The following is a 25,546-nucleotide window of genomic DNA, read 5'->3' on the forward strand; positions in this document are numbered from 1 at the left end:
CCACAAACAGCTCTGAAAACGGGGGGGGGGGGGGGTTGACCTTTTACTTTCCATCATCCCTTTAAAAGAAGTGGCCAGTTATGCCACAAGTGGTCATCACTGCTGCTCTAACCCACCCACTGTCCACACAGGTTAAGAGGAATATGTCTTCATTTCCAAAGTAATTTTACAGGTTACAATTTTATATGTCTAAAGAGGAGAGAAAGACCAGATTTCACTATGTACTAAACTTGATGTACTAAACCCCTTCTTGAGATTTTATCTTTCCTAGAAGGCAGCTTTACATTGTTACAAGTACACTTAGCGTGACTATCTCAGGCACTCTTAGAAGGAATAAAATAAACCTGAAATGCATGAATTGATGAGAACCCTCAGTAATGCAAAATATGACTGATTGTTGTGCCTTAAACTTTTTAAAACTTTATTGGCATTTCACACTATTAAATTACAGATTAGCACGTCACCATAAATACACAAAATCAGAGAAGATACAGATCATCAATTCAGTATGTTTAGGTTGTTACAGTGTACCTTACCTGTGTGTTTGCCTTGTATGAAATTTACACTTAAGCTTTATTTAAAAGCTTTCATTGGGTAACTTGTCTGAAAAAAGCGGTGTGTTTCCTTTTCAGCTGACCCCCTGGTTGGAAGCATTGCCACTCAGTATATGACTAACAGAGCAGAGCATGACAGAATGGCCAGACAATGGACCAAAAGATACGCTACATAAATTGGATTTTCGTCAAACTCTTACATTATTTGTCTGTGATGGAAAGAGCTGCTTATGATTTTGAAGGGGTGGGGGGTGGGAGGGTGCTGGTAAAGAGTAGGGTATTTCTATAACAGATTTTATTCAGTCTTTTATTTCCTAAGATTTTGTTGTTGTAACTTAAGGTATCTTGCTACAGTAGACAGCTAGGATTCGGAATAGCATACTTTAAGACTGTAATTAGTTCAGCAATATTAGCTCACATATAGTACCGAGAAGAATGTAAACTTCTTAGACTTCTTTGGTTTTCAGTTTGCTTGCAATATGTAAAAGATTAAAACAGCTTAATTTTGTACAGGTACATAGGTTGACATTTATGTAAAACTCCTTTCAAGACTCTACACACTGTTTTTGCTTTTTGTTTGTTTGGGTTTGAGGGATTTATTTTGTTCTGGGTTGAGTTTCCTTTTTTCTTTTGTTTTTTTGGTTTTTTTTTTTTTTTTTTTTTTTGTAAAAAGATGTTGAGATTGTTTTTCCCTATGGAGGGCACATTGGTATTTAACAAATCCTTTTTAAAGACTGTCATCTCATGATCTGTGATATGGAGAGGTAGATATATGGCCTCATATATGAAATGAGAAGTAGTTAATGTATTATTTTATAAACCAATCTATCTTTGTGAAAAGAATAAAGGGTTTAATCAGGACTTATAGTAACCTGTAGTGAAATACCTTAAGCTGTTTAACTGTAAGGTGTGGAATAGGAGTCACTCAGTGGATTGGTTGTATGTTGTGGGCTACTTAAGTCTGCATTTGTTACTGTGCTAATAAAAAGATGTTTAAAAAAAAAAAAGGAAGAAAAGATTTTTGCTCAGTCCCTTGCTTTGTCATTTTGCCAGAATGGTATCTCTGTAAGCTTTGGAGGATTTATGCTGTGGTTAAGGACAAGGGAGATCTGCAGGCGAGTGCACTGACTGCTGCTATTTTAGGAAGACAGTTCTAGACAACCATACAGTGAATGACAGCATAAGACCTTTACAACTGTTCACTAGTTGTTCTGCAGGGACCTGGCCATGAGGAGGTAACTTGCCACTGAGTCCACAATAGTTACTTTTTTGCTTAAGTTTTCACAGTGTTAGCTCTGCAGGACTGGCATGTTGTTTGAAAGTACAACCAGAAAAGTGTAAGCTATCTGGAAGGGAAAGAGGCAGGAAGTAAAAGGAAGAAAAGAATGTCTTGATGCTTTTCTGGTGGAGTGGTCTATTCACATCTGGAAGAGAAGGAATCGTGTCCTGGTAAGGTAGCAGACAACACCATAAAGGAGTATCTGTACATGCTTTAACTGCCTATAAAGATTATCTCCTAGAGACATAGTGTTTGTATTGAGGTGTGTAGCAACAGGGCAGTTCATTGTGGATGTGGCATTTCTGACCACTCCCTTAAGGTAAGGGCCGGAAGCACAGATTCATTTTTCATGGCGAGTGCTTCACCTTGCGACATTCTTGTGAGTGCTGGGTGGTCATCTGCACTCTGGGATTTGGTTTGGTACTTTAAAATAAATTCTGTATGTATTTCATTTACATACTTCTCTTGCTGTCTAGATACAGAGCAAATCTAACTTGGTCCAAAGTAATCTGTTAATCAGAGGTGTCCTTTCCCTCGCTGGGTGGGTAGTAGCACTGTACCCTCATCGGCTGAACTGCCGTCATTTGACACGGTGCATGATTGGTGTACGAGCTCCCTCAGCTGTTTACCTGTTTGGTACATAGCTACATCACACTAGGAGCATCTCTGGTAATCTTTCCTTCTCCTCTACAGAGTAAAGAGGTAAATGGCTTAATCTCAGTAGTTTTTTGCCAGCTCCTTTCTTTGTGCCACCAGGACACATCGAATTAACTGTTGTAACTGGTGAGGGCGAGTGATTTGTACAGTGTTTATTCAGCAGGGTAGATGCTTTAGAGGAACAGAGAAAGGTGGTTCCGTTTACTATTTTGTTTTTCTTCTTTATAAGAAGTTTTCTCCATTATCTTATGAAGGGACTCTGGTTTTGCAGAAGGTAAATGATCCCAGTGACCTAGAACATGGTTTGTGTCAGTGGAACAGGAAGAACAAAATAAATGTTCTGCACATTAGGTACTATGTTATACTCTGTACTTTGCTTATTCACCCTGCGTAAAACTCCACTACAGCAAGTTTCATTTTTACTCAATACCAGCCACCGTGTGCATATCATTTGCAGAGGAGACACTAGATTTTCCATCACTTCTCAGTAAAACACTATAATATTTAGAAAAACATCAGAGTAAGTTTATGAAAGAAAACAGTGGGTGGTGATTTTCTTTTTTAACTGAATGCCTCGAATTATTTAAACTCTGCATTTAGCCAAATCAAAGAAAATGTGTTTGCCTTTATGTAGCCTATTTGGAAAAATGGCCTTAGTCATTTAGAAGATACTGTTTCTCTTGCCTGTCTTAAAACACTGTCAAGTCCTGGGAGTCCAGTGGAGCAAGTGCACTTGCACTGCACAGCTCTGGCAGCCTACAGGTGACATCAGTCTTGGCAGAAGAATTGGCACCGAGTCTGCAGCATGCAGAGCTGCACAGGAACCAGTCATCCCCATTCTTTCCATCTCTAGGCATTTTAAGTTCATTCTGACTTGTCAACCTGCACTCCCTTGGCTCAGGGGTCAGCTTTAGCGATGTGTTGTGAGTAGACATCTTCACTTATTTTGATTGATCCAAGGCTGATTCTAGTCCCTTCCAGAGGGGTTCTGCAGAGCTGAAGAAGAGGAACATGACCCATTCCTTGGTAAGAGGTTGCAGCGAGGAGGTGAACCACTGCTGCTCTGAAGTCACCTCCACTTCCCAAGCATGCAGGCAGATACAGTCTTCTGGGTAGGGAGAAGCCTGGAGTACACGTGTGCTCAGTAGGAAATGAGTGAGGAGGGAGTGTCATCCTGCTGGGGACAATGACTCTTACTGGCTAGGTGCGGGGAGGTCGTGCTATCGTGCTTACTCAGCTGCAGTGTGGAAACAATTGTATGTTCCTAGCAGGGCATTACAAGAGCTTGCTCATTCATAATTGCTGTCTTATCTTACTCCTTGGCCACAGCAATTCAAACTATATTGAGCAAAGCACATAAACAGTTTCGTCTACCTTCATTATAATGGTAGGGATTCCTGTTTAATTTTTAGTGAAGTGTACTGCTGCTCTGACATTAATAATGTTGACAGACTTTAGTAATGCTGACAGGCTTTATTAATCAGTATTCAGGAAGAGCAATACTATGAGCTTAATTGTGATCATTAAGCACACTATTTAGCAGTTATGATATGACAGTGCAAATAATGCTTGTGGTTTTGCTGATTCACAGTGAAATTCTCAGTGTTTGTTCAAAAGAGGATTAATTTAGTGGAAAATGCAGAAACTGGGTACTTCACTCCCTCTCCCTGCTCTTGCCTTCAAATATAAAGAAAAGCTAGCATCAATTAGTAGAGGAGGTTGTTAGATGCCAAAACTGGCCCCTGTCTCTGAGAAAAATTGCTCATTCTGTCACTCTGTATATCCCCTTTTGTTCAGTTTTGTGCCAGGCTGGCCTGGGACAGCAGATTCCTGCAGCACACAGGTTTGCCAGCATCGAGTCAAACAGAACACATGCAGCCAGACCATGTGCAGAGCATGGAGACCAGGGCCATTTGTACAGGTATTGCTGGGCATTTGCCCAGCTCCAAAAAGGCAGGCAGCCTCCTACCCTCCTTAGCCCCACCTGCAGAATCATACAGAGCTTTGTACCAGCTGCTACCTGGCCTAGGGAGGGTGGATTGCTTGCCTGAGCAGCCAGGTAAGCGAGCCCTAAGCAGAGCCCAGCAATACCTCCTGCACACAAAATCGATCCCTATAATTCTCAGTAAAATGACCACCTGTGGGAATGTGGGACACCTATGGGATTTGTAGTGGACCTACTGGAACAAGCCCACAGCTATGTTGTCCTTAGGTTGTTGTTCCATCAATGAGCTCTGAGAGCTGTTCTGGTTTCTACAAATTAATTCCTGACCTGAAAGCACTGCTTACTAGACTTTGTTGACAAGGTTCATGTTGGGGCATTTCCCATAAGATGTGGGGGGTGGTTTTTTTGTGATTTTCTTGGGGTTTTTTTCTTCCAAAAAAACCCCAAGAAAACTAGCAAAACATCAGTGGCTAAATCTGATAATTGTTCCTCCTGCTCCATATCCTTCTCCTACACCAAGACACTGATCTCAGCCTTTTGCAGCATCAAAAAGCCCTGTGGCCCTCTTTAAGGTCAAGGTAAAAGAACTGTTGCCATTTCAAATATATCACCTTTCCAAATGGAATGCTTTATTGCAGCTAATACTTTTTGTGACTACAGGCTATAGATCTGCAGAGGGATTATATACTGGTAAGCTTGTTGATTTGTCCTTCAACATGGCTGTATCCAGGCATAGTAAAAGCCCCTGCTAGAGAGGTATCCATCTATCCCTTCCTCCTTCATAACCCTGGCTGCAAAATAACTGCTCTCCTAAAGTGCTTTTTGAGGCTTCTACCACCAGCAGCTTTTCCAAGCTAAGTCTATGAGAAGGAAGGATACCTCTTAGCTATAAGCTTGCTGATTTTATTGCTGAATGATATTATTGCTTTAAGTGAAACTGCAAGGAGCGTATGGCACAAAAAAGACTTAGACTGTGACCTGGCAGCAGGAGACAATGCTAAGCTAGTCTAGTTTTCACAGTTATTCCCTTTGCTCTTCCTTCCAGGCAAGGGAAATGTTGATTTGTTCTGGGACTGGGACAGTTTGCTAGCTAAGAAGGTGAAGGGTTCAAGCAGTGTTTTGCGATCAGTCACAGTCACTTCCCACAGTCTCACTTTCTCAGCCCTTGCCCATTGCTGTGCTGCTTCTGTTTCCACTTGCCTTTGGTCCAGGAGGTCAGTTTTGTTCCCCAAGACAATAACTGCAACCTACAAACCAAACAAGAGGGAGAGCTTTATACCAAAATCATCCACCAGTCACCATCCTTTTAAACAGTGAACAAGTAGCAACACAGTTCAGTCTTGTTCTCTAACTTAGCACTGGCACAATGTAAGATGGATGTAGAATGGAATATCAGGGTCTAGGATTTTAATTAGCCTCATCTACTTATGGGTTGGAAGCTTGTTTAATCATAGGATATGCAGGACTTCCCCTTCTTGCCACCCCACTCCCCGCCCCCAATGATTGCTTGAAGGGAAGCAATAGCCAAGAGAACCAAAGTTAAACAGCCCCATTCTCCACTTACTTGGCAATTGAGCTGCCCTAGACAAATGATAAGAGCATGACATCTGAGTAGGTCACAGCAGCAGATGCTTGAGAGATGAAAAAATGCACAACAGCAGAGAAAGCCTGGATCCCACAGTGGTGGATTTTGCCCAGTTTGTTTCTTGCCCAAGCCCCATTCCACAATATAAATAAAGCCAACCGTGCCAGCAGCCTGGGCAGGCTGGGCTATGGGGCCCCTCTCCCAGCTCAGCCCTGCTGGCTGCCCAGCCCCAGGGCTGAAGGGGACAGTGCTGAGAGGGGCAGATAAGCACCAGCAGTGTCTTCTGGGGAGCAGTTTCAAGAGCAGCACATCTGTATCAGATCTGCAGTTGTAAGGATCCATCAAGTGACTTGTGTCACTATTACCCAGACAGTCCAGCCTGGCCAGCTCAGTAGGTACATGAAGCCTTCCCAGTGCTTCAGCTCTAGGAAGTGCCAAATGCAGTGCTGACCATGTGAAGCTACTGCTTCTTCTTATTTTAAGTTAACTGTTCTCTAAAAATGTTTTACCAGCACCAGCTCTTAGGGGGAAACCATGCCTACTTTTTTAGTTCAAGGTCCTTAGTCAAACTCTGTTTTCATCTCTACTAGTGGTTTGACAAAGCTTGACGATGATTTGTGGGCTTTGCTGTGGCCACACTTGCTTGCTCTTTCCTGTTCAGGCTAACTCCAGAATGCCTTCTGCCTCTTTCCAGCTAGAGATGTTTGTCATGTTCCTGTGAGGTCTGAGACTTCCTTTCTTTTCTACAGCAGTCCAGGGTGTTTGGAAAAATGCTGCTTAGGGGTTTTTTCCCCCCTCTGTGAAGGCTTTGAAAGAAGCTATAATCTTCATGTGTATTTACTGCATGCTCCAGCTGAATTTTAGCTATGGCAAAGCTCTGTCAGTGTAACAGAACAAAACCTCTATTTAGTATAAAATTTGGCCAGGCTTTAAGGTGCGTGCTGGAGAGCCCCCACAGCCAGCAGAGGCAAGGAACCAGCCATCAGTGCTTTCTGTCATCTGCCACACAACAGGGGACTGTGCCACTCAAAGAGTTGAAGTTCTGCCAGCTCAGAAGCACCATGTGTGGAGATACATCCCCAATTCAGTAAAGAATTCATTTTAGCAGAGCCCAGACTTTAAGTCACAGAGTCATTAATCTGCTGATTAACAATTTACCTTAAGGGACTCCTGATCTCACCTTGTACACCTTAAAGCCAATTTTTTATGGAAGTCATAGGAATGAAAACTATTTTATCCATCTGACTGTGGCCACGACTTTTTAACCATGTTATCCTCAGTCAGAATCACAATTTTAAGCTCTCCAAAAGGATAAGCAAATTGGTTTTTTTTCTAAAATACCTGCATGTAATGAGAGAGAAGAGTTCTGACAGGTAACACAGATGAGCAGGACGCAGATCCTGTTGGGGCTGTGACTCCCTCTGCATTACAACATGCTGTATAGTACCAAATCAGGGCCATCACAAAACACAGTGCCTGGGAAAAATTTCCTGCTTGTCCACCTTTCCTTGCCCTTCAGGGGAGTTATGCTTGACACTTGCATCCCTGATATACGTGACAGTCTGCAGCTCACACCAGCCCTACCACCTAACATACCTCTCCTGTGACTGCACATTCATCTGCCATCAAACTTGAGCCTGCCTTCCTCTACCACCCTGTGTGCTGTCAGTACAAAACAAGTTACATTTTTGCAAAGTCTCTCCCTACCATTATCCAATTAATTCTGCATGCATTTTTTTTTCCTTTTAAACAGCATAAAACAGGCATTTGGAAAGCTGTAGGCTAAAGACATTTAACAGGGAAAACTACTCTAGAATATAGATACTGTAGGAAAAGCCGTAATGCTAATGCCACATGCAAGTTATATTTGTTTAGCTAAGCTGGAACGCTGTCAGCTGAAAACACTAGCTGCTTTCTAAGGGAAAATAGAGTAGTCATTTCACACAATTGAATTGATTCAATATGGTTGTTAAAATACATTAAAGCTGCTTTGCCAATTGACTAATGTCTGGGAGACCCATTGTCAATTACACTAGTTTGTAAGCCATCAAGTACATGAATACAAAACAAACAAAGATAATGCCCTTCGTTACATTATTCTATGCACTTGACTTCCCCTGTACAATATCTAGAAAAACATGAGCTGCACTGCTGTAGACCATATGTTTTATTAGTCATAAGTGTCCTGGCTGGTGCATTCAGCTGACTCAATTTTAGCTGTAGTAGAGGAAATAAGGAGGAAAAAAAAAAAGCATTCTTTTGCATGACCTGCATGGCATGTGAATTAAGCTTCCCTGGCATGTGAAGGCCTCCTTTTTGCTGTTTTCCTTTGTACAGAAACAAAAGCTGGGCTTTGCGACCTTAACTTCCTACCACTGCTACAGCGTTTAGCCAAGCATGCATTTACCTCCTTTTTGTCCCTGAAGACATCGATCTCCTTTTTGAGCAGCTCGACTCTCTGGAACGCCTCGAGGCTGGTCACAGCGTACACCAGGACGAAGCCGTCAGCCACAGAGAAATAGTGTTTGGGCAATTCCACGCCCTCCTGCAGACCCCTGGTGTCATAAAGCCGCAACTGTTCCTTCACGCCTCGGTCTGTCTCCACCGATGCCAAATACACATCTTCCATTGTGGCACCCTCTTCTAAGCCTGTTGGAAAACAAGCGGGAATGTTCCGCTGCTCCAAGTACAGCCTCACTATAAGAATTACAGAGTGACTTGGCCAGGCCTTGACCTTGCCTGGCATCTCCATGGAGGGCTGTATTCATAGATGACTGCACTAGCTGTTTCCAATAGTGACACTGTAAATACATTAATATGTAAGCACATGATTATGCCTGTAAAATTAATCTATGCAACATGCATGTTCCGAATAGGATAAGATATATGCTCTCCTCCCAAGTTTTCCAAACTCCAACCACCCAGTTGCACCACTTCTGTGCCAAACATGCTGCAAAACGAGCCTGCCCAAACATACCCTTTTGGAACAACAGCCAGGGAACACCAGATAGTCAAGTACTAACATCTTAAGCCTAATTTTTTGCCTCATAATGAGCTGGATCATACTGCAGAAGCAGGAGCCAAAGGAATTCTTCTGGAAATGAATGTGTATTAGTGGTACAACTAACCAATACATGAAATTGAATTGGTTAGTTGGGAAGGGGATGTTTGCAGGCTACCAAAGTTCCGTGCTACATTCACTCAAATACACAGTGAGCTTTTTCCATCCCCTAAGGATTTAAATGACTCAGATTTGCTAATAAGAACAAGTTCATTTACTGCAAGGTGAGAGCATGCACAAGGTATCAACCTTTCATATATGTATCACCTGTTCCACCCTGACTCTCTGAATCCTGGCCCTCCTTCCCTCCTCCTTTCCACACAGTAAATGAAGGCAGCTTGCTTTGAACTAATTAAATTCTTTTTTCCTAAGCCAAACCTGAAAACACATCAATCCCCTTAGCTTTGTGTTCCCCCTGGATGCAGGTGCATAAGGTTACAGGTTGAAACAATCTATGTATAGTGTAGCTGGGCCACTTTCCTATAAGCCCTCTGCAACCCACATTTTTGCCTCCACTGCACTCCTATATACAATTGTTTGCTGCTGCAGGACTACAATAATGAGTCCTGCTTTATTCTCTTTGTCTGCCAAAAAGGGACCATTTTTAGTGTATTGTTTAAGAAAACACAAGGGATTATCTGGCCTATGAAAATAAGGATTTTGCTATATTCAATGACACTATTCAAAACACTTCACACTGACAAACAAGCTAAAGCATTCCACCCACGCTGATGGTTTCCCGTGATGTATGCAGCATTCCTGTGCAGGAAAGTGGCACAAGCTGTTCTTTTTGCCCCTCTCTGTGCAGTCTTCATAGATCAAACTCTTATTAGGTTTCCAAAGATTTAATTTATCTTGCCTCCAAATATAGCCACGCTAATGTGGGGGAGCAAAACTAAGAACAGAAGGACAAAGCAAAGGTTAATGAAACGAGGAAGCACAAATGCATCCTGTGTGATTGTAGAATGTGTCAAAGGGTCACTTTTAAAGACTGAGGTAGTAACAAAGCCCTTTCTGGAGACAGCACTGTTGTTTGGACACAGCACTATATTCTTGCTCTGCCTTGCTGCATTGTACAGACAGGTCAAGGAAATGTCTAGCATCAGTAAACATGGCTTTGGCAAGAAGAAAGGAACCATAAGTACCTACATTTTGTTTTTTTAAAAGCAACAAATAATATTGTACAGTTTTTCATCCTCTAAATGCTGTAATCCAACAGCCTCTAATATATCCTTGTTATCCTGTGACAATCTCTTCCTAATGGCATTAAAAGCAGCAGTGAAAAGTGTGTCTTTTAACATCCTATTTAAAAACAAAGATGAAAATTTAAGACCTGGGACTTAACTCAGCAGAATAGAGCAACAAATTTCGATGTGAAATAGGGGGAGGCACTTAGGAGAGACTTGAAATTTATGCACCAGTATCAGATTCCAGAGGTGAAATTTCACCTACATGCACTGGGAGAGGGAGTATATGCAAGTTGTTTCCCAAATAAACATAGACAATTTTTAGAAATACCTGTCCCACCTTATTCTAGGGCTGGCTCCTAAAGCCCAGACCATGTACCAGCTGTATCTTGCTGACAATGACATTTACACTTCTTGTTAGTATCATCCCATTCAAACACTTCCTAGGTCTCCATTCAAAAATGGGTCAGGCAAGTTGTTGTAAGAGAAGCAACACTAGTCAGTGTCCTAGAAAGATGCTGGCACCATCCCATCCTCCCTGCCACAAAGATCCTGATTCTCCTTCCCTTCACTGGCATCCCCAGGCATCCTTCCACCACCTCTGCCTGGGTGGGCGAGGGCAGCTTGCGTTGGGAAGTTACTGTCCTGCAGACTGCTGACAGCTTGACTAGTTTTTCCATGGAGCAGAGCGCTGCAGTGGGCCATCTTTCAGGTTCAGAAGTGGAGGGGTGAAAGGGAACTAACAGGATCACAACATCATGCTTCCTTTGAAAACTGAAGATATAAAAAAATTTGGAGAGGGAAAGGAGGAATAGACAGAAGTAATGCCGCTCTCTAGCACCTACTTAGCCAGTGTAAATCTTAGGAGAGGCAGAAAGGTCTTTGTTTTTTACCGACTGCTGCCACAGAGGAACTGCAACGGGAAGCCTCAGTCATAACTGGGTGTTGTTCCAACCCCTTGTGGCTTCCCAATGAGGAAAAGAAAAGGTTTAATATACTCATGAATACTGCACACTTAGGCTAGGCACAGCAGATAAACTGCAAATACCTAAGTAAATCAAAATTTCAAGAGGGATGGAAATTCAAAAGTTCCCAGTTGGATCTTGAACATTAATGCAGTACAAATTTTTGAGTACTTTTGAAGATTTCTTGGGTAATTCCTTTTCCCCCTTTTCCAGAGGAATTCAGCAAAGAGCTCCTAAAACCTGCTATTCCTTATGTTTGTAAACTGCGGAATAATAGGCTTTTCTTATTTAGATCTCAAAAGACAGTGTATCAGAGGATCCCTGACTTGGGAAAGAGCTGGACAAACCTCAAGAGGAGCTGATCCGTTTAGATTTAGCTCCTAGGGAAGTACTGGTCCCACCAACAAATAGCCAGGTTTTGACCTTCTGTTACATATATTCAGTTCCATTTTCATCTATTTCTAAAATACAAAGCTGACTGCAACTCTATCACCAGGCAGTTTTAATTTAAGAAGTGAAGATGTAAAAAGGTATCTCTGCCCATGGCAAGAGGGTTGGAAGGAGATGATCTTTAAGGTCCCTTCCAACACAAACCATTCTATGATTCTATGAATGCATAATTAGGTCAATTAGCCTCCACATCCAAAGTGTGTAAGCCAAAACCCCAAATCCCTCCAGCTGGAACAAGTGAGGCAATTTCTCTCATTATGGCTTCCACCACAGTAATATATGGTGTTTTCATTCCTAGCTAGTAAGAGGATCTGAAGCAGCTGCCTATGAATAACATGACCATACCAGCTATGTACACAGCCAGGAGTACACAGCCAGGAGGCAGAGATAAGTTTTTTACAAGGGAGAGTTCTCATCTCCTCCTGTTGAGCTGATAAGTTTTACTATAGTCTGAAAGGCCAGAAATATTTTAAAGGCAGAAGAAAGACTCCCTTCTGCATCATCACTGAACAGGAACACTGTTTAAGGAAAAATACCCATCTTCTTTACAGACATGTCCTTTACCAAAGCTAAGCCAGCAAGTCTCCTGCTAGCCTGGTCAAGAGGTACCAAGCAGTGCCAGGTACCACAGGTACTTAGTGGGACAATCTCCTGCTGATAGTCAAGGACCCTTTTCATGACTGAGGAGATAAGACTGGCCCCTCTTTCTTCAGGACAGCAAGGTGGAGGATTTGGATGAACACAACACTTAAGTCACAAAAAAAGAGATCATCCCAGGTACCAGGCAATCCCAAATCATAGAATAGTTAAGGCTGAAAAACATTTCCAAGATCATCAAGTCAAACTGTTCAATCAGCACTGCCAAGCCCATCACTCAGCCATGTCTCCAAGTGCCATATCTGGTTTTTGAACACTTCCAGGAATGGTGATTCCACCACTTCCCTGGGCAGCCTACTCCAATGCCTGAACACCCTTTCCCTAATTTTTTCTAATATTCCATCTAAACCTGCCCTGGCAGAATTTGAGGCCATTTCCTCTTGTCTTGTTGTTTGTTACTTGGGACAGAGACTGACCCCCACCTGGCTACACCCTCCTGACAGGTAGCTACAGAGAGCAAAAGGTCCCTCTTTGGAGCCTCCTTTTCTCTGGGCAGAACACTCCCAGCTCCCTCAGCTGCTCCTCATCACAGTAGTGCAGCAGACCCTTCCCTTCATCAGCTTAATTTTCCTTCTCTGGACCCACCCCAGTCCCTTTCTCGTAGAGAGGAGCCTAAAACTGAACACAGGATTCAAGGTGCTGCCTTGTCAGTGATGAGCACTGCCCTGGCCCTGCTGGTCACACCATTTCTGATAGAGGCCAGGCTGCCATCAGCCTTCTTGGCCACCTGGACACACTGCTGTGCCTGTATATGTACCACATACACATGTGCAGTGCTTAGCAGCTATTTGCCCTGACCTATGTGATATAGTTCCTACATGACTCAATGCTAAATCTGCACCCATTTCAAACATTTCCTTTTGGGTTTTTTCTAATACCTTGTACTAGTTTGGCAACAGTGCCTTGCAATAGCTACATTATTTTACAAGGCTCTGAGTGCATCTCTCATCTATTTGTCCTCTCCCTTCCCATCTTGGGACACAAGGTAAATTCCCTTGCAGTTTAAAGCCTAGCACAAAATCCAATACCAGACATCGTTGCTCACACGCTACAGGGACACAGATAGTCCTTTTTGGGGGTATTCCTCCATCCTGAGTAGTTTTTCCTCTCTGACCTCAAGCAATCAGTGACTTTGCAAAGAGTGTTAGCTGCTGACCAAGTAAGTAACATGACACTTAGGGACTTCACCCATGACAAGCCAGGGAGACCTGAAGGTGCTTGTTTTTCTAGGAAAAGAAAGTACAACTGGGTTTACAGCACCATCACCAAGCACACAGCCAGGAGCACGGGCTCAAAGCCAAGGGCTTTACATAGCAGCGTGAAACCTCCAAGGACTCTAATCACCTCCCTGACACCAGCTGTGCCACCACTCCTTTTTACAGGAAAGTCAACAGGAGGCACGTGAGCATTGACAGACTTGTGGCTGATTTACAGCCAGGAGGAGACCCTCGTGACAGTGGCTGCGACACCTTGGCGAATGGCAGCAGACCCTGTGCTCTGAGCCTCCAACCAAGTTCTAGCGTGCCTCTTGTCATTGAGAGGGGGATGTGCCTGCCATCAGAACGGAAAGACTCCCCCTGTTGGCTCAGCCACCCTCCCCACGGCTCCTGGGCCCTTGGAGTGGCCGCAGAGCTGCTCCTGACGTCAGTCAGGAAGCACAGGTTTTGAAACAGCTTGTGTCCGTGTTGCCATGCCTGGTGAGCTGCCTTGCTGGTTGGCTCTGAACAGACAGGCTTTCAGCAAACACACTAGTCCCTTCTTGCCTCCGGCCAAAAAGGCCAGCAGCCAAGATGTACATATCAGCTTTCTGGAGCTCACAAGCTTTAGGAAATGAGGATCAGGATCCTGTAATCATGTTTCAGGTGTGGAAGGGCCACCCCTGCAATGGTAGCACCATTGTGCAGTTTAAAGCAGCTCAGCTAAGGAGCAAAGACCCACCATTCCTCAAATTCTGTCCTTGTGTAGTGAGATTCTCACAATGGCATCCTGCCCCTGCAATTCAGCAGTTAAATCAATACAGAGTGGAACAGTAGCTGAAAGTTTTCTGGGAACCATTTCCACCAACCCAAATTCCAGGCACCTCCTGCCACAGCTGCCTGTGTGCTGAGGAAGAGGCAGGGAGGATGGTGACCACTCAGCAGGACTGCCAAAAGCACCAGCTTACAGGTCCCTCCTCTCAAATGTGCCTGATGGCCTATGTAAGGGATACCAAAATTGCTGGGCCATGACCACTCATCTCTTGGGAGTGCAGCAGCTCCATAACGACCCTCTCCATATCTTCATCTTGTCTCTGCTACTTGCCCTCTTTCTCTGAATGTCTTAGGAATATGATTTGACCAAAATCACAGAAAACAGGAAACTACATTCTTCTTTCTCCCCTTGCGCTCCCCATCTGCTATCAGCTGTTCCTTCCCTTACCAGTAACTCCAAAAAATAAGTGCAGAGCTGCAGGCAAGGAAAAATTATCCTTTTAAGCGCAGGGGGGGCAGGGGCAAGGTCTGCGTTGCTCTATGGCCAAGCTGGAGCAGAGCATTTGGGAGTGACAGAGGGACACCCATGGCTAAACCCCAGGCACGAGGCCTCCCTCTGGTTATGTCAGCCAGTGTCCGTGACGTTGTATAATCATGTACATGGCTGGCTCCATAAATAGCTCCTCTGATCAGCAACACCCGAATATCCTTCCTGCCGGGGTTGCTAATAGCAGGCAGGAATTAATGCAAGGCAATACGATTTAAGTAATGTGGCCTTGCTCATGCTGCTTGGGTGTCTCTGACAGTCACCCAGCCCGCCACAGAGGAGAGGCAGGTGGGTAGCAAAGGGAAAAACCTTCAGCCTGCAAAGCTTTGCAGCCTTCACGTTGAAAGCTACACGGGGGCTACGTGCCTAGCGCTCAGTAGGATGCTGGAAACAGATGTTGCTGCAACATTAGAGGAAATCCTCCTTTTAAACACGGGTATTAGCACACAGTTCTGTATCACACTTTGCCAGCAAATTCCTCCCATCCACACATTTTAAAGGTGCAGTGCTGCAAAGCACCATGCTAGAAATCCTTGTGTTTATCCAACAACTTATCCCTATGTCCAATTTACTGGCTCAAGAAAAAAATGCAAAGTGACTTAACATCTTCTGGTGCCACCCCTTGTTTCTAGGTGAGGCAGGAATAATTTGTCAGCCTGATGATCATTGCCCTTCCTTTCAAAGCCAAATGTGGAAACAGAGGGAAACTGCAGGCTCTGCCTTTGTTCCCTTTCTTTTGTGCACAGCAAATATCAGGCATCCTCTGTTCCTCTGTCAAGTCTGTTTTCCCCATGGGGATTTCTTAGAGAGCAGAGACACTTGGCCTTCAAAACTCAGCATAGAATGCGGAACCTAAAGCTGAGCTATTTTTCTTTCCAGAGCTTTGATTAAATGTTAGCCAAAACCAAGCAAAATAAAGCTTTAAGAAGATGAAACAAAAGTCTAAACAGCGTCTACACTCAATCATGTGACAGCCATTTATTTTTCAGGCGTCTACGGCATCTTTCAGGGAACGAGATATTTCTTTTGTAAATACGCAGCAGGCACATCACCTACTTTCAGTGTTTGTTTCTTTTTAAACATTCTTGTGTTTTATTACTGGGAACATCATGGAACGGGTTCTTCTCCATGACTCTTTTAAAAATCTGTAAGCAAGGGACTATGAATTTTAAGAACAGCTCAGAGATGCCAGAAAACCATATTAATTTCCTCCTTCACCTCAGCGCAGTTTGCAGTCCTCCATTATTGGTGTTTTGGGGCCCACACCGACCAAGATGCTAGAAAAGGAAACTACCTCCCCCCAGAAATAAAAATGTCTCACCGACAGTGTGCTTTCCATAGAGAAGCTGCTCCAAAATCGCAGTCTTTCCCACTGAGGCCATTCCACAAACCACCACCTTGTAGCCCTTTCCCATGCTTCCCGAGGGCCGGTTCCACGGCAGAGCCCTGTGCAGACAGGGGAGGCTGTGAGTCCGGCACGGCCAGGGATGGGGATGGGGATGGGGATGGGGATGGGGATGGGCACGGGCGGGAGCCGAGCCCACGGAAGGCGCAAGGCAAAGCGTGAAGCAGCAGGGACACAGCTCCCTCCCAGCGCCTGCCAGCGACTGATATTTTTAGGACTAGAGTTTCCTCCCACACCATTTTTTCAGGTTTTAGGCTGCTGCCAGTGGTGCTGATGCTTGCCTGCAGCCTCAACACTTGTCCTGTCAGGTTTGGGGAGACTGGGAGCGCTGGAGCATGCACGCCCCCGGGGCAGGGGCTGTGTTTGTTGGCATGTGTGTGCATGGCATTATCAGGCTTCCTGGGTTTGCAGTGGGCTTGATGGTATCTCATGGTACCAGGATGGCTTCTGGAAATGCAAGAAAATGGTGGTTCCTTCCCTTTTATTCTGCTCACAAGAAAGTTTCTAGCTTTTATGGACCAGGAACTACAAAACAGGAGAGTTAGAAGGCAGAAGCACAGGAAAGCAAATGCAGAAAGCAGGTATTTTTGGTCGGCTCTGAAGCAGTTTGATGGGTGGGGGTTGGTTCTAGCAGGAGGCATCCAGCAGCTTGGGGCACTTCCCTCTGCCAGTGAGCCATGGCAGGGCAGCAGGCCCTGACTCAGTTTGCTGTTTGGGGCCATTTCCCACAGAGAGAGCTGAAGAGTACCTTTTCTGGAGACCAGGAGGGGCTGGCGTTGTCCTGCCTCAATTCCAGTTTAACCAGGTAATGCTTCACAAGCCAGGGTGCTCTGAAAAGCATACACTGAAAAACAGAAAGGTCATCCTGTAGCTGCTGATAGGGAGGCAGAAAGGACTTGCAGGCTGGGAAAGCCTAACTCATAGAACCATAGAATGGCTTGGGTTGGAAGGCAGCTTCAAGGTCCTCTCCTTCCAGCCCCCTGCCAAGGGTAGGATGACACCAACCAGACCAGGTTGCTCAACGCCCCATCCAACCTGGGCTGTGCAGGAGGGAGGGGAGCAGGGACAGGAGCAAATCAGTGGGTAAAGCCAGGGTCTACAGAACTAGGCACCCCATGGTACCCTCTCCCTACCCTCCACTGAAAAGGTTTTAGGATTAGCTTTAGGGTTTGTTTTTTTTTTTTTTCCTTAGCGTTTATTATTTAGAATAGAACAGAATTAGGTTGGAAGAGACCTTTAAGATCATCCAGTCAAAACATCTGCCCAGAACTACCACTGTAACCACCAAACCACTAAACCACATCATCCAGCACCAAATCCAGATGCCATTTAAACCCCTCCAGGGATGGTAATTCCACAACCTCCCTGGGCAACCTATTCTGATGCCGAACAGTGAAAAATTTACTTCTAATACCTAATCTGAGTTTCCCCTGTCTCAGCTGAAGGCCTCTGGTCCTCTCAGTGCAGTCACAGTAGAGGAGACCGGCCCCCACCTCACTACATTCTCCTTTCAGGGAGTTGTAGAGAGGGATGAGGTTTCCCCCGAGCCTCCTCTTCTCGACACGGAACAAACCCAGCTCTCTCAGCCGTTCCTCATAATCTCAAGATTTAAAAATATATATATATTTTAGAGAGATTTTTAAAGGCTTCTTTTCAGGGTTTTAAGTAAAGTCCCACCCCAATCCCGGACCTGGGTGGGGGGGGGGGTGTCTCATGGGGGCTGGGGAGTGGGGGTGTCTCGGGGAATGCCCCATCTCGCCAAGGCCCTGCCCCAGGTGCAGCCCCCGGGCGGGCCGTGACCCAGTGCCCTGGCCCCGGAGCGCGCCCCCAGCCCCCGAGCGCGCCCCCGGGGCCGCCCCCCCGCCGCGAGCGCGCACCTGGACAGACAGCCGTGCCGGCCGGCCCCACGGACCCGCGCGGGGCCCGCCCCCGCCGCCCATTGGCGGGCGCGGGGGGCCGGGCCGGGCCGGGCCGGGCCGGGCGGGCCGGGAGGGGAGGGACGCCCGGCCCGCACCCCCGCAGGACTACATTACCCATGAAGCAGCGCTGCCGCCGCCGGAAGTGTGTTGCGGCCCGAGGGTTTGTGGGAAGTAGGGCCTTTCCTTTCCGTCGCTGGGCGCCATCAGGTGAGGGCCGGTCCGCGCGCGGCCTTTCCGTCAATCCGCGCCCATCCCGGGATCCGGGTGCCCATCCGCCCGTCCTGCCGCCGCGCCCGCCCGGCTCCGGCTGGGATGGGGCTGCTGCTGCGGCGCGGAGCCTCTGGGAGGCCGGTGGAGGAGGGCCCGCGGGCTGCGCCTCGGTGGGGCGGGAAGGGGAGCGGGGTAGCCGGGGTGGCCCTGGCGCGCCAGAGCGGCTGCAGGTCGGTGACAGACGGCGCGCCCTGGTTTGCTCCGGGTTTGCGGTTTGATCGTGGGGGTTTTTGTGCCATTAGGCCGTGAAAAGGTGAGGTGCCTGGGGATGGGAATGGATGCGCTATGGCTGGGCAGGTTCAAACAAGAGGGATATCAAAATCACACCCGAACTGTTTGTGACGTGGTTTTATGTGTAAATAAAGTGAGTTGCGTGTATCTGATGGTGAGTTGGGTGAGACCTTGATGGAGTTCAGGTACACGTGCTGATTGCAGATATGTAAGGCCTCAGAGGTTTTTGGGAAAACAGCATTAAACGTGATCACAAAATAAAGTAATATATGATTTTTGAAACGCCTTCAGCTATTAAGGCATATTAATTTAGGACATACATTACGTTCATGTTATTAAGACATATTCAGTTCAGAAGAGGGAGTTTGTAATAATCATTGTTTTCTAAAGACAAAATTTGATCTGTAAGAACTTTGTGTTGGGCCCCTGCTCTGCTGAAGGCAATACAAACTACCCCCGATGGTGCCCAGCAGAAACGATTTTTAAAAGCAATTTAAAAAAAAAATCCACAGGGCATCTATGGAGCAAAACACAAGTGTCAGCAGCAGTAGGACACTGAGCTATGACACTTCTTGTTTTAGTATGACACAGTCAGTAATGCCTCATTTTACCTAAAACCCGTTTTCAGCGGGTGTGGAGGAAGGCCTTGTCTCCCCTGGGATGTGGGAGACACTATGTGAATAGCTCTAAGGAAGCAAAAGTCCCAATCCAGCTCATTTCTTAAGCAACTGTTAAACTTCCACTTACTAAGAAAACTGTTAAGCTTTCACTTAGAAGTAAAGCCCTTACTAAAGTCAGAGTTAACAATAACTCCTCAGAGTCCTGTTGTTCTTGATAGATTTGTATGTAAAACTCGATTCAGCTGTTAATTGTTGGGTTTGGTAGTATCAGGCATAGTGCTGCTGAAAATTTCTCAGTTGAGGAGCTTAACACTCCAGAATAAATTAAAGAGGAGGAAAATTGCCGGGAATGGTGACTTAAAGGGTGTCATGCTGAAGGCTGCCAGGTGTGATCCGTGTTCCCAGATGTGTCAGTGGTACAAAGTAGCGTGAGAGCTCCCTGTCTTTCAGTGCTTTTCCATGTCTGGTTTGGTGCAGTGTCCCTGTGGGAAGATGTTCCAGCTGGGAATTGGTTTTGGTGCATTGTTTCACTGAGCTCTCCATCCAGCAGGTAGACAGACATGGGTGCCTACAAGTACATCCAGGAGCTGTGGAGGAAGAAGCAGTCGGATGTGATGCGGTTCCTGCTGCGCGTGCGCTGCTGGCAGTACCGCCAGCTGTCGGCCTTGCACCGGGCCCCGCGCCCCACGCGCCCAGACAAAGCCCGCAGGCTGGGATACAAGGCCAAGCAAGGTAATGGCACGGACAGGTCAGGTCCCTGTGCCTCACTGTGGAGTGACATTGGCTTCCTTCAGTGACAACAGAGTATCAAAGTCTGAAACAGAAGTATCCCCCAATAAACTAGTGTCCTGCATGAAATGAACAGAATATCGTAAATGTCCTCAGTTGGTAGCAGTGCCCACAGCCTAAAACCTTAACTTCACTTACTTTCACATCTGTGATTTCTGTGGCTGTTCAGGCAGGTAAAGATCAAGTGGGCTTTGGCCTCAGTTTCTGTTCTTGTGCAGTGTTAGTACCACACAATTGAGCAGGGGTTTTAGTATCCTAGGTTTGCAGGGTGTTGTTTCTCTGCCCAAGTTTTGTCATCTGTTGCTTTCACTTTTTTCAGGTGACTGAACTGTGACCTTCTAGCACCTTGAAAAGAGCTACAAGAGATCTGGACAGAGACATGAACAGGAGCATGTAGTGACAGGACAAGGGAAATGGTTTCAAACTGAAAGCGTGGGCTTAGATTAGATACTAGGAAGAAACTCTTTACTGTGAGGGTGGTGAGGCAGATGGAACAGATCGCCCAAAGGAGTTGTGAATACCCCATCCCTGGCAGTGTCCAAGGCCAGGTTGGATGGAGCTCTGAGTGAGATAGTCTGGTGGAAGGTGTCCCTGTCCAGTGACACTTCTGTCACTGTTTGTCTAGTTTTGTCATTTCTCAGTGACCAGATTTCAGCAGGGTTTGTGGATGGCTTGTGCTAAAGTGCTTTTTGACTGCTGCCGTGTGAATCGTACAGTTTGGGTAGTGGTTTTGCTGGTTTGGTGTTTTTTTTGGGTTTTGGTTTTTTTTGGTGGGGTTTTTTTAATGATTGTATTACAGTATTGCTGATCTTAGTTGGTTTGGGACTGTATAGTGAAAAGGTGCCATAAGTTCTGGTTTGGAGCCAAAACCAGTTGCATCAGGGTATAATTTTCCTTACTCAGTTGTAGTGAAAATAGCAGAACCATCTTGCACTATCCACCTCAAATTGTAAATTTTGGTAAAAATTGGTAAAATGACTTTGTGTTGCAGCATTTAATGTAAATTTTGGGGATTGGAAATGCAGTACAATTGCTACTAGAATTGTTCTTGTTCCTGAGTCGCTGTTTGTTTTAGGTTACGTTATTTACCGTGTCCGCGTTCGCCGTGGTGGCCGCAAACGCCCAGTCCCCAAAGGTGCAACCTATGGTAAACCTGTGCATCATGGTGTTAACCAGCTCAAGTTTGCCCGCAGTCTTCAGTCTGTAGCAGAGGTGAGTATTTTGGTTATTGCTCACAAATTTGGGTTGGAAAGTTTTAGTCTCTTAAAGCTGAAAATATTCAGAGACAAAAAATACAGAACCAAACCAGCTGTTTTGTTTATAAGTTGTTGGTAAGATTTTGAATAATGCTGGCAGGAAAGCAGCAGTCTTTTAAAACTCTATTGAGACAATAAAAAACCTATTTAGACTTTTAAAATGGGGTCTATGGGAACCACTTGAGTAGTTTAGTGAAGTTCTTACTTCTCAAGTATGCCACAATATTTGCTATGAAAAACATGTAAGTAGACCAAGCCACCGTAAAATAAAGAGCTGGGCATGAGAAGTAAGAACTTGCATGTGCTAGGGTGTGGATCATCAGCTGTAGGTGATGGTCCTTTCACAAAGTACATGTGAGTTCCTGTCTTAAAGCCTGTAGCACCTGTTTTTGTAGTGGTGCTGCACAGCACCCTTAGATGTATTGCAGGACCTTAAGGCAGTGTGCCAGAGACCTTCTGCTTCTTTATAAAAAACTGGTACCTCACAAGCACACAGCTTGGTGCTTAACTTATTTTTGGGTGAGATCTTGTTACTGAAATACTCTAAATGTAAACTTCGATTTGATGAGATCTTGTAAGTTTCATTGCTATCACAGTTGTAGTCTGGAAGAGATGGAGTTCTCACCTTTGCAAAAAAACCCTCTTTCAGAGGGTTAGAGTTAATACCAGACTGCATTCTCAAACTAGACATTGTGGAAGAATGGTGAGTGTCATTGCCTTTCCATCTTGAAGCAGAAGACTTTTCTGTTCTCAGGACTTTAAAAATATTGCTGAGTGACTTCTGCTACTTGAGTATGGTGGGATTTTTTTTCCAGGGAAAAAATATAAATGGGACATGCTTATTTAAAAGAAACAGAAGGGGATGAGTTTGAATTAAATATGCTGTTCTGTTTTCAGTGCTTATGGTATTCTCTTCATAAGTGTTATTTCCTAATACCTCATGGCTAATCACTTAGGACAGCTATGGAGGAGGTTATTTGCTCTCAGTTTTAGCTTCAGACACAGTCTTTCTGGAAGACTTACATTTTTCCGGTTACAGAAATGACAAAGCCTCAGTTTGGAGCTCCCATCCTCAAATAGAAGCTGGTCGAGGGTGATTGGTGTTCTAATATTTTATACAGGTGTTGCTCTCACACTAGAATAAAAGAACTTGTAAAAATGTTATTCCCTGTGCAGAAAACAGTCATGCTGTTTCGGAAAGCCTGTAACAATAGGTTAAGATCACATTGAGGAAGAAGATGAATGGGGTCCATTGGTTCATACTTCCCTGTGATGATGATAAAGTCCAACAATTAGATACACTTAGTGTGTTTAATTAAAACACAGTGTTGTAAAGGAGAAGCAGATTTAGTTGCATTATAGCTATTTTCTGCTTTGTTTTGTTTTCTAAACTAAGATTGTGTCTTCCTAACCAGAAGTGAGGATAGGAAAAGCACACACTAATACACCAGCAGTGGTACAAAGATTTGTTACATCAGCTATTCCGGACTCTTACCAGTGCAGGCTTACACTCTGCAGAAGTTTCTTTCTCCCCTGTAGCTTTGGATGTGGAAATTAATCACTTTTATAACTTCCCATAAAAGATTGGTCTTTCACCCCAAGTGCAGCTCATGCTCTTCATCTTCACGTTGAAGTTCTTTTTAACATTGTCTTTTTACTGACTGGGTGCTTCTGTGCACAGAGTTGTTCTTTTGTCAACTAAGCACCTTCCTGCTCATGGTCTTTAAAACCTGTTTCATGCAGGAATCCAAACAGCCTTTTTTTTGTAACACAGTGTTCTTTTCAGCTGTTACTTTCCTTGCACCGTTGCATCTGGAAGGGGGTGAGTTTTTATAGGAAAAGAGGTTGTCCTAGGAAAAATTGAAATTTTATGTTTGAGGTAGTAATCTTTCTGCATGAAGAGTGCCCTGCATCCAAGGTTTTACAGCCTGTTGCATTTATTTTTTCCTCTAGGAACGTGCTGGTCGTCACTGTGGGGCTCTGAGAGTCTTGAACTCGTATTGGGTGGGCGAAGATTCCACTTACAAGTTCTTTGAAGTGATCCTGATCGATCCCTTCCATAAGACCATCAGGAGGAACCCCGATACCCAATGGATCACCAAGCCCGTCCACAAGCACAGAGAGATGCGCGGGCTGACATCAGCCGGGCGCAAGAGCCGCGGGCTTGGCAAGGGCCACAAATTCCACCACACCATTGGTGGCTCGCGCCGCGCGGCCTGGAGAAGGCGCAACACCCTGCAGCTGCACCGCTACCGCTAATCCTTGTAAATGTGGCCATCCAATAAAGATCATGCAGGTTGTTCAATTTAACAGTGCTTCTGCTGCTTCTTGGGTTATGTGGATAAGCGTAGAATTCTCCAGGGGTTCGGGTGTTTTCATATTTTGACAGGCTTTTGAAAATGTAACTTGATACTTGTGGAGATTGTAGGCCCCGAGTATACAGAGTTCTGTGTTGGGTTTCACTTTTGATAACGTGGAAGGACGTGTGCAATGTGTATTGAAAGCCCAAGGGCTGGTCCATGTTCTTTTCTCTTGGTCTGAGTTTATTTAGTCACTGTTTGTAGGTTGGGGTCTCTGTTTGTCCTGTGCTTGGACTGAAGGCCAGCTTTGATCTTGTGCAATGAGATGTAAACTGAAAGTGCTCATTTATTTTTTATGGGTAATTAAATACTAATGGCTATTTTATTTTTCAAGTTCTGTTTTTTTGTACTTCTTCAATGTCAAACCAGCTCTTGGGCCTCTCAGCTACAATATTGTCTAAATCAGCTAAGCACAGAATGGAAAGGTAAAGCTTGCTCTGTTCATTGCAGTGCACATTATTAGAAATGTGGGCACATTGCAAAGAATGATAGGATTTTAGGCTGAATAGTAAAATACTGACTGTAGAGTAGGTATTTGGCAAGACTGAGGGGGGACAGTTTAACCTTCCTTTTGATACCAGAGTAGAAAACATGTCTGTTAAAAAGCTGCATTCTGATTTACTCTGCATGGTTAGGTGGTAGAAATAAACACATTTGGATAACAGTTACAGGTGAATGTGTTTAGACTACTTTTTTGTGAAATCAGTGTGACCTTTTCAGCATGAAGTCCGTTTGCTCATAAAGGCTGAGAGATTAAATGCAGATCTTGGTAAATTAGGTGGATGGCTGTCGTATCGTCCAGAGATTCTATATTATATCCATTAGGTAGTGATAGGAAAAGAGGTTGATGGAAGGCTGTGAAAATTCACTTAATACTCAACTGTGTTCACGAGTGTAAGTTCTTACAAGAAGGAGGTAGTGTAAAGAGACATTTTGGCAGTGTGTTCTCAAAGCCAGACAGCTCAAGGTAGCAATTTTTTGATGACATGTTTTGTTTGGTTCAAACAAGAAGAATGCAAAATAAGCTGTTAAAAAGTAGTAAAGCTATCTGCTCTAAACATGGGACATTTTACTAGCCTCTCCTTTAAGGTATCACTGATGTTCTTAAAAGGTAGTCCTGTGATGCTGTAGGGACAGGAAGTTCCTCAGAGCAGATTTGATGAGTGAGGTCACCCCTGAGCATGGCGGGGTTATTGCAGAGAGGGGGCTGATCTGTCTGGTTTGTAGATTTATTGGCTTCAGGTAGTGCCAGCATGGCCAGTGTGTCCATTCCTTTGGAATTTTTTAGATAATAGAATAGGAATCAGGCTCTATTTTTAGAGCCTAGCTTTTTAATTCATTAGCTGTACAAAGCATGTTTGAGCAACATGGTCTAGAAAAAGGTGTCGCTGCCCATGGCAGGGGATTTGGAACTAGATGATCTTGAAGGTTCCTTCAACCCAAATCTATAATTTCTAAGGCAACAACTCCATGACTGATGATACTGTACTGGGGGTTGTTAAGCTGTTTGGGCCCCTTGCCATTGATGGGGGAGGGTGACAGCAGGTGATGGGGCAGTCAGCACTAATGCTGTGTCATTGGCCAGCTTTCAAACCTTGCAGAACTTTTGTCTGCAGGTGTCTTCAGTGAGACCTACCTTAGGTTGGCCCTTGTGGTCCTGTAATTCTTTGAACTTTAAAAGAAAATACTGTCCCCTCTGAAGTTTATTGAAAACTGCTGATGACAGTGTATCTAAAAGGGTGTGGGATCTAGCAGACCAGTGAGGGAATTTGAAACAGATGGTGGTGCCTTCAGAGGATGCTCTGGGTATGTATAGCTCACTCCAAGTCTTTGAGATTG

At 44.8% G+C, this 25,546-nt stretch overlaps 3 protein-coding genes across 8 annotated transcripts in view; 2 read left to right on the forward strand and 1 right to left on the reverse strand.

The window, feature by feature from the left end:
• The window catches only part of UBE2E1 (ubiquitin conjugating enzyme E2 E1), a 45,667-nt gene extending 44,094 nt beyond the window's left edge, over positions 1-1,573 (forward strand). For all 6 annotated transcript variants that reach the window (XM_009086112.4, XM_018909594.3, XM_030228642.2 and 3 more), the window contains exon 6: positions 633-1,573. In XM_009086112.4, coding sequence (XP_009084360.2) covers positions 633-730 — 98 coding nt within the window. In that variant the 3' untranslated portion in view covers positions 731-1,573. The remainder of the gene's footprint in view (positions 1-632) is intronic.
• Positions 1,171-18,220, reverse strand: NKIRAS1 (NFKB inhibitor interacting Ras like 1). Its single transcript, XM_030228656.2, has 5 exons — positions 18,140-18,220; positions 17,011-17,106; positions 16,179-16,303; positions 8,428-8,669; positions 1,171-5,682 (listed from the first exon to the last, which is right to left on the reverse strand). Exons 3-5 carry the CDS (start codon positions 16,270-16,272, stop codon positions 5,443-5,445), a joined length of 576 nt encoding a protein of 191 aa, XP_030084516.1. The 5' UTR covers positions 16,273-16,303; positions 17,011-17,106; positions 18,140-18,220; the 3' UTR covers positions 1,171-5,442.
• A 40-nt stretch (positions 18,221-18,260) lies between these two features.
• RPL15 (ribosomal protein L15) lies at positions 18,261-23,657 on the forward strand. The gene is made up of 4 exons (XM_030241668.2): positions 18,261-18,388; positions 19,850-20,034; positions 21,167-21,303; positions 23,301-23,657. The coding sequence occupies exons 2-4, from the start codon at positions 19,863-19,865 to the stop codon at positions 23,604-23,606; spliced, it is 615 nt and encodes a 204-aa protein (XP_030097528.1). The 5' UTR covers positions 18,261-18,388; positions 19,850-19,862; the 3' UTR covers positions 23,607-23,657.
• The last annotated feature ends 1,889 nt before the right edge of the window (positions 23,658-25,546 follow it).

This window comes from Serinus canaria, chromosome 2, assembly GCF_022539315.1.
Source record: "Serinus canaria isolate serCan28SL12 chromosome 2, serCan2020, whole genome shotgun sequence".
Taxonomy (NCBI): Eukaryota; Metazoa; Chordata; class Aves; order Passeriformes; family Fringillidae; genus Serinus; species Serinus canaria.